The sequence below is a fragment of the Hipposideros armiger genome, unplaced genomic scaffold (genome assembly GCF_001890085.2).
Source record: "Hipposideros armiger isolate ML-2016 unplaced genomic scaffold, ASM189008v1 scaffold_195, whole genome shotgun sequence".
In the NCBI taxonomy this organism is placed as follows: Eukaryota; Metazoa; Chordata; class Mammalia; order Chiroptera; family Hipposideridae; genus Hipposideros; species Hipposideros armiger.
The window spans coordinates 2,379,876-2,389,103 of NW_017731545.1; the positions used below are offsets into that span (position 1 = coordinate 2,379,876).

The window sequence follows — 9,228 nt, forward strand, 5'->3', positions numbered from 1 at the left end:
GGGGAGTGTAGTTTCCCTTTAGAGGTACTTCACAGGGTATAAATAAAAATAATTTGCAACTTTTAATCTCATGAACAAGATCTTTATTTAAAATTCTCACATATAAAATTAATTCTTTTATGCCATATTTCCTCGAAGGGCAGACATAATAAGACTGACTATGTGCCCTAAATCAGGTAATTTTTGCTCATTTTAAGAATAAAAATGCATCTAAAATAAAACATAAGGTGTCCTTTTCTCAGCCCCCAAATACACAAAGACAAGTCTGTCTATAGAGAGCAAACGTGTTTTCATCCTAAACAAAAGTTAAGACTAAGGAAGTAAGAAAATAGAAACCAAAACAGCCTAGCAAACCAGCTCCAGATTCATATGCAGCAGGTGACAGGAAGCCTTGTGGACACTTCACATCCACGGGGTGAGCTTCATCACTGATCAACTGCAGGCCCACCTGGGCTCTGCAGACCCTCCACCCAACAATCTCACAAAGACGTAAGAAGGCATATATACCCATCACTGTCAACCGGGCGATAAAGGAGAAGCAGCCTCCTTGAACCCAGGAAAGTCACTCCTCCCTCCAACCAAGGACACAAAGAAACTGAAGCAGCCAGACCCAAAATAAAGATAAAATTTTAAAGAGGGGCATGGGAAGAGATATTACAGTTAAATTTATCCTGGGACCACTGGGAGTCTCACAGTCTATTTGGGGACTCAGACTCAAAAGCAAAAATAAAATTTAAAAGGGGGAGGGGGAGCGAACGAGAAGACATTTCAATTAAGTTTATGCTAGGAATACTTGGGGTCTCAGTTCACTAAGCGTCTCGGACTGAAAAACTAAAATTAAAAAATAGGAGAGATGACAGTTCAATGTGTGTGTGCGAGGAACACTTGGGTCCAGTATTTACTGGTGGAAGGATAATCATGGCTGTGCCCTGCCTCGAGGTTACCCGGTAAGAATCTGGGGTAAGTTTACACTGGAGGGAGATAGGGCACTGCCGGAGGGCCGGGTTCCCCGCTTTCCGGTGAACAATGCCGAAACCCGGAGACGGGGTCTGACGCCCCTCCACCCCCACCCCACGCCCTCGGGCATCCCAGACCCGACCCTCAACCGGCCCGCGCCAAGACAGTGCCCCCGGCCCCAGCGCTCCGGCGCCCTGGCGCGCGCCTTACCCAGCAGCGCCCGCAGGTGCTTCAGGCGGGTCAACACGTCTTTCTTGGGGTCCAGCACCTTCTGGGTTGACTTCTTCACATCCCCGTGGCTTCTTCGGGAGAACATCCCGCCTCGGGAAGCTTGGTCCCCGCCGGCGGGGCAGGAGGCGCCAGCGCCGCGCGAGTCACTGCATAGGGTCGGGGCCGGCGCGTGTCGCGCGAGCCACTCGCCGCCCCCTTCCCGGCCGCCGCCGTTGCCGCTTAAGCTGTGGCTACAGGAAGGAGGGGCGGGCACGCCACCACGAGGGGAGGGGCAGGAAGGCGGTGTCAACGCAAAGCCGACGGCCCCGCCCCACGGGAGGTGTCAGCCGACCCCTCGGGCGCTGCGCACGTGTGCGCGGTTCCTACTCCTCGCAGGGACGCGCCTGGAGCGCCGAGCCTGCGCCGCGAATCACAAAGAAGCTTGCCCCACGTATACGCTGTACTACAAGTCCCGGGACGCACCGCGATAGAGCCCTCCAATCAGACTGGCGTGACTTTAGCACAGTGGCAGTCAGTGGGCGGGCTCTAATCACGTCCACCCTCGCCGTGGGCCGCAAAGCTTCCTGGAAAATGTAGTTATGCAGGAGGCGGGGCGCTGCGACTGGCGTTCCAGTTTCGGGAGGGGTTCACCGTCGTCCTCCTGCAGTCCACCCTGGAAGGCCCAGGGTCCCCGTATGTTCACTCTGTGCCCACCGCAATTCGCTATAGTGCAACAAGCACCACAGAAACATCTCAGGAAGAAAAGTTTCAAGGCTTTTAAAATGCAAATCATTTTAAGTTCTGGCTTCTTCATTTACACCACGGAGCCAGGAAGAAAGTGGAAATCCCTTTGACCATATCAAAATTGGAACTCCGATTTCCCACTAAAATGCATGGCTTTGGCAGGAGGGAAGGGCATGCCTAGGCTCGGGGTGAGTTGTCCTGTGGGGAGCAGAGTGGGAAGGTTGCTGGGTGCCCCTGAAGAAAGAACAGCCAACGTCACAGACATCCTTAAATGTTACAGAGCGGAAGGCCATCCTATTAACAGTTTCTAGTTGCTGTGTTTTGTCTCACTTCGGGGAGATTGCTCCCAAAACCCCCTAAGAAAAGCTACTTTTGCTATAAAAGCTGTATACAAACAATAAACAAGGCCACTCTCTGACATCAGCACTGAGTGAACCTCCTGTCCCCAGCTTTCGTCTCTAATTTCTTTCTTTTCTAGTCTCCCACCCAGTCCTCTCAGGTACCCTTTCGGTAAGCTCCTGGCTGACGAGTCAGGTGCATTCGGTTGAACGAGCTGGTCTTGTTCAGAGTCCCTTGCTTCCTGAGACCCAACTTCACTTGGAGTATGTATGAGTGCCTCAGAGAGCTCCTGAGGATCTTGCCTCTTGCTTTGTAGGAAGTTCACATCCTCTGCATCATAGAAGGCCATATAGCAATCCAATAGCAAAACCAGAAATAGAACCTGAGACCTGACTCTCACTCAGGCCAATATGACTTTTAAAGCCAGGCGCCTGCAACCTGGAGCAAGACTTTAAGATGGATGATGGTCTGGAGATGTCTTACAAGAGATCTATAGTTACTTACTGCATCTGGATCCCTTGATGCTCCAAATTTTGACAGCATTTTAGCAAGTACTGTACTTAAACTTACTGTTTGAAGTCATGTAGTTTCCATCAGATTGGGACAACATAATTGTCTCTTTCTAATTCAGCTGAATTGTGACTTGAAGGAAGAGCCGGGGATTTACAGTTTTTTATCCTCATCACTGAGCACAGTATTGGGCCTCTAGAAGCAGTCAATAAAGGTTCATTAAGTAAAATGGAATAAAGAGTCAAAATGGTCCTACATATTTTACGCAGACATGCAAAAAATATCTCATAACTGTTAGAGCCTCTATTTTTAGAGTTGTCAAAATAGCATTAATAGAACTGGAATATATTTATACTGAATTAATATTACTCAGCAATAAAAAGGAATGGACTAGAAAATGAATACTGCCAGGTACTGGATAGAACCTAGTGTGATTGTTTAATGGGATCTGATTGGATATGGTACATGCGTACACATCTAAAAGTAATTTATTGAATCAAGTATATATCTATATGATGTAGTGCTATACAGTACTATGCAACCATAGAAATAATGAGAAAATTTCCTGTTTCCTCATTTGACCTAATCTCCCAGATATATTGTTAAATATAAAAGCAATGGACAGAACATAAAATACATATTTATTTGCTTACTTTAAAAAAAAAGCATTGGAAGGATAAATCAAAAGCCAAAATTAATGTCTAAGTGGATAGAGAATGAGGTAGAACAGATAAGCGGTGGCAAAGGGTCCTGTCCAAGTATACCTTTTAATATAGTTTTGACTTTTGAACCATTTAAATGTTTTACATCTTCAAAAAGTAAAAGAAAAAGAAAAAAAACCTGGTAACTGAAAATAAATAAACAATAAACTAATGAACCCAAACATATATCTAATTGGTAACATAATATATGGAAAAAATAATTATTTCATGTGACTTTTAAAGATAGTATTCTGATAAATGCATTCTAAGGGCAAAAAGATCTGCAAAGAAATATTAACTGTTATTAAGACTAAGATTTTCAGTGTAAGAGAAAAGAGACACACAAATATCAAAATCAAAGAAATTAAGTAAAAACTCTATAAAATTAATATTTACCTAGAAATATCAACTTGAACTCATGATTTAAAACTACATACATGGGTCAAGTTTCATTCTTTTCCATACAGATATGTAGTTGTTCCTACAATATTTATAAAAAGTCTTTCCTTTCCTTCATTGAATTAACTTGGTACCTTGGTCAGTTATCAACTAAACATATGTGTGTGTCTATTTCTGGACTCCCTGTTTTGTTCCATCGATCTGGTTATCTTATTACCCCTCTATCTTGACTACTGAAGCTTTATTGTAAGTCTTGATTTCAGGTAGTGTATATTTGCCTTGTTCAAGATTATTTTACCTATTTAGATCTTTTTCTAATTTTATATAAATTTTAAAATCAATTAACCTATTTACAAAAACAAAAATCTGTGTTTCTTAGCTCCTCTGATCTCTGACAGGGCCCAGAAACAATGGCACCCAGTGACAATGAGCACATCTAGCACCCAGATCTTGGTTTCTAAATATCATTCCCCACCCAAAGAAATCAGAGTTCTTTAGAGAAATGGTGAATTCCATGTCTGGAGCAGGAAAATATTGAATGACTACAATACTGTGCCCAAAGATCAATGGGGAATTCTCTAAAACACGGGAGCCAGTCAGCTTAAAGGGGCTTCTTATAACCAAATGTGGAATAATTTGATCATAAAAATAAAAAATAACTGTTATTGATTATAACATTATTGAATAAATAAAAATTCAAGAATCCAAAATGGTATTCAAAAGAATTGTTTTCAATGTACAAGGTGAGTGTTTCAAGTAGAAAACATTTCTTGTACTTTCGATGCTTTCAGGCAGACTTAAAAGAATTCAAGAATCCTCAGGTGGCTAAGACCCTTCCTCAGTAATAAATGAGGAACATGATCTTAGTTGGGTGTGTGTTTTAAGAACTTAATCAGGGTAAGCGCAGAGCTTTAGAGATTTATAATTCCCTGCCTTGATCACTTACCAGAAAAAATCATGTTTTCCTGACAACACCCAATTGGATTTTGTTCTTGAGGAAGACAGTGACCAAGTGACTATGGAAAATGAGATGAGAGACCAAGAAGGTCCCCAAAATAAATAAAAACACTCATCAATTCCTGATATTGTCTGGAGTAGAATTTTAGCTTCTTTTTTGGCATACTATTTGCATAAATTCAAGCCAATAAATATTTACTGAACAGCTATTACAATGAAATTGTGATCATAGTTTTGCATTTTCCCATTCTTGTCTATTGTACTGAAAAATGGTCTTTCAAGGGCCTATGTGAAAACTGTAACACCTATTTATTGTTGGTAAATATTTATCAAACAATTCTTGAAATTCACTGTTGCCAGTCTTGTGCCCAGAACAGGGTCAGAGTCAACATTCAATCAATGTTTGCTCATTCCTCCATTAATATCTCAGTCAGCATAATTAGGAACTGTTGTTCAATATGATGTTTTCAACTTAACTAATGTATTATGCACCCAGTTTTCTCAGAAAATTTTCTAAAATATGCCTCAGGCTTTCCTGTCTTCTTAAACAGATTATTCATTATTTATGAAACCATAATTTATCCTTCCTCCCCAACTCTGGCTCCCTTCATCTCCTCCTAAATTAGTGTTGCTACTAGCAACAAAGAAGAAATGTCTGGTAGGCCTTCCTCATCTAATTTTGTCTACTTGTTGCCCCAAACCTCAATCATTGCTATCAAAGACAATTTGTTTACCCTTTAACTTTAATAGTTGGAATCATTCTAGATGCTTAGATCTGCTAACGCTGTAGTTTCCAGATAACCTAAATGTTAATATATTTTATTTCCTAATTTTTCATTCATCAGAGTTTTTCAGTTTGGAAGGGTTTGATTTTTTCAGATTGACTGAAATATCTTGTGCCTGCACATTAATCCTAATTGTTATGAATATTGTGTTAATTTTAGTATACAGAAAAAATCAACTTCTAGCCACATATTTTCTTGTCAGATAAGCTCCTTGTGCCTGTCCTCAAGAGTAAGATCTTTGAGCCTGTCAGACATACTGTGACTCTTCATTTGGATGCTATTGCCTCATAGAGCCAACCTCTGGTGGACAGCTGTGACACAGAGTCTGTTTTTATTGATCATAGGACCCCTTGCATTCTTATTTCCTTAAAAAAAAAAAAGCTAAAATCTAACAAATTCATGTTTTTCTCCTTGTATCAGCTTTCACCCTGAAATGTTGACTTATGTGTTCAATATGCATGTTGTGCTCCTGACAATTTACACCTACCTAAAATTCCTAAGAAGGGACAACAACCCTTCATAAGAATGAAATGCCAAATTTAATGCTTAAAATACAAGAAACACAATGTCTCTGTTTTCCAGGTGATACATTACTGTATACACTAAAAATACATTTTTTCTCCTCCTAAAATATTTCCTTTTAGTTTCTTTTCTAGTAGGAAACTATTAGTTTCTTTTCTTTCCAACTATCTGTCAGGCAAGGAGATTTAATACTTAACTTTAAAATAGATGATAAATCATTTTATATGAAAATTTCACTTTAAGACAGACTTGAAAAGTTTTTGAAAATGTATTAGCCATTTTGATATAGCTGATGGATGCCTGATAACAAAGTAATGCCTTAAGGACAAGAAACCTAGTCATTTTTCTAAATTTATTCAAGCAGATGTTTTCACAACGGTGCATTTTAACCACGATGTCATCTGCTTTGGATATATTTTCGTTTTTTTTATCATCAAAACAGTATTAACATTTCACTATTGAATCATGGATACACATCAACATTAGAAAATATAAGCCCAAAAGTAAGTATAATACCATGAGAACAGTTATAAGTTTAAAAAAAAGGTTTAAATGATAATGTTGGAAAAATTAGGAATCATGGAAACTATATAGAAAATAAAACTTAAATAGAAGATGATGGACAAAGGCTAGAGAGAAAGAGAAATTACATAAAGTTAGCAGCCTTTGAAAAGCTGGTCATTACCTCACATCTGCCCCCAATACACAAATTGCCACCGTTAGCTTTAATATTAGATCTGATTGACGCCCTAATTTAGAACTGGTTACTAGATTTTCTACAGAATGTCAACAAAAACTATTAGTTCAAAATGTAGAAATTCATCACATAGTCTGTTTTACTTTTAAATTCCTGTAATTTCTAAAAAATTGAATCTCAATATAATTCTTGGGGGATTTAATTCTTGGGGAACATAATAATTCTTGAGAAACACAAAACATGAATATGAATTCTTTTACTAATCCACATTAAATGTATGTCTTAAGTTGAGATTATTTTTATCTGCTATTTCAGACAGGTTTCTCAGTTGTAAGAAACAAAAATTGACAGGCTATGTAAGTGAAAGATAATTCATTCAAAGAATGCTGGGCTCACAAAATCAATGGAAGGTTGGAGAACTGGGTTTAGAAAATAACTAGAAAATTAGATACCAAAGCAGCTCTGGGAAGCCTGACAGGTCATAGAGCAGAGCATCGGGGTGAGCACACTATGGCTTCCATGACAGTGAAGCCCCTCCCACCATTCCTCACATCTTCAAGCTCAAAGTCTCAAGAACATCCAATTGCCTATGTCTTAGTCAGATGCCCATCATGTGTTCACCCTCCCTGGCTGCTCTGGGTCAGAAAATCTGAGGCGCTAGCCCTCTTTGTAAGTAGGAGGTGTGCACTACCTCCTACCAAGACTATACAGGATATCACATCTCGCCACCCCCCCCCCAAAAAAACCCCAAAAAACAAAAAACAATAGAGTGCTTTGTTGGAGAAAGGAATATTGGATGCTGAATAGGTAAACTAACAAAAATAAACCAATACATTTTTCACAGAGCAATAAAAAGAACAGAATCATGATTATTTACAATTCATTTGACACAAATTAATATATGCCCTAGAGTAAGAAAAGTATCCACCTATAGGGCTGGTTTGTAATTAAGATCTTGTATTTCAATAAGATGATTGAAAGCCATGATTTACTGCTTTCAGTAAAGCTTTATGGAAGAATTACATTTGATAGTTATTTTCCTCAAATTTTAACTGGGAAACCCATGGTGTCACTTACACACAAAGTACATGTAAATTATGCAATTAAAAAATATCATCATAGTGAATAATTGGAAAGAATTGAATCATATTGTTGTTTCTGTTTAACCAAAATTGAAGAATTCAAATGCCACGGAGAACATTATTAAGTCCCTCCCTTTATACTATTCTTCCTTTTCTTCTTTTCTCTGAAATAAAGTACACCTCCATGAGCCATACTAATATTTATCATGTTTTATTGTCCTTCTTGGTAATCTTTTTGATCCAGTGAATAGACTGAGTTCCTATTCTGTGTTAGTTTTATGCACAGCAATGAAGTTATAAATATAATGAGGACACAGCCTCAGTCCTCAGAGGAATCATAGTCTAAGGGAAGAGACAGACACAGCCCTGACCTCAGAGAACTCACAGTCAAAGATGGGCGACAGACACCTAACTAGGTAATAGTAATTAATAATAGTGATATATGCAGGGCATTATAGGAGATACCAGGAAGGACTGGGCAGTAGGAATGAGAGGAGGATTCAGAGAGGGTGTCCCAGAAAAGGTGACACTTGAACTGGGGAAAGGTGCTGGACACACCCAAGGTAAGGCAAGGAAGTACGATGCAATGGGCTGAGTGAAGATCACCAGAAGCAATTTGGTTTTGTGTGGTTGCTCTCCAGGTTTGTGCTTGTGGTGGTTGTATTCAGTAACCTTTGGGTTTGCAGAAATATGTGTATGTTTTTGTAGCCTTGTACAAAGAACAGGGCTGAATGGTGATTATGCCAAAGTGGGAAGAGACAAGCTAACTTGCAAAGTTGACACTTTGCAAAATAAATATGAAGGTTTTATTTTTTTAATTTATTTTTTTTTCTTTTTTTTAGCTGAGCCATCCTGCCCCCTGTTGGCAGCTTAGCAGCTGCTCAGCTTGGGCCCGGAACCGCTGTTGCTCAGAGCTCAATGAAGGTTTTTTTGTTTGTTTGTTTGTTTGTTTGTTTGTTTTTTAAAGATTTTTATTGGGGAATTGGGGGAAGGGGAACAGACAAGTTGCTGTTGTTTTGTTCTTCAGTCTAGTTGTGGAGGATGTCGCCTCACTGGCCCAAGTTGGCACCATCATTGCGCTGCTTCCTGAGCAAGGCAGATCAGTCGCCGGCTTCTGGACGGCCGCTCACTGTGGCAGCTGGCCGCTGACGCTGGCTGCTGGCTACACATGGTAGCCCATGGCAACCCACTGCCACAGGGGCTGCAGCCTACGCCGTCGCAGGCGACTTACGGCAGCCCAACTCCAGGTTGAGCTGTTGTTCAGCATCTTAGCTGTGGAGGGCAGTGTCACTGGCCCTCATATGTGGGATCCAAACCGGGGCCCT

At 40.2% G+C, this 9,228-nt stretch overlaps 1 protein-coding gene across 7 annotated transcripts in view; it reads right to left on the bottom strand.

The window, feature by feature from the left end:
• The window catches only part of RALGAPA2 (Ral GTPase activating protein catalytic subunit alpha 2), a 367,104-nt gene extending 365,702 nt beyond the window's left edge, over window positions 1–1,402 (bottom strand). For 5 of the 7 annotated variants that reach the window (XR_002125215.1, XM_019653124.1, XM_019653126.1 and 2 more), the window contains exon 1: window positions 1,168–1,399. Coding sequence is in view for 6 of the 7 variants with exons in the window: in XM_019653124.1 (XP_019508669.1) it covers window positions 1,168–1,273 (106 nt within the window). In the remaining variant the exon portion in view is untranslated. Of the gene's footprint in view, window positions 1–1,167 lie in introns of all 7 variants that reach the window. The other 2 variants (XM_019653128.1, XM_019653122.1) reach the window with 2 other exon arrangements.
• Window positions 1,403–9,228: the final 7,826 nt, after the last annotated feature.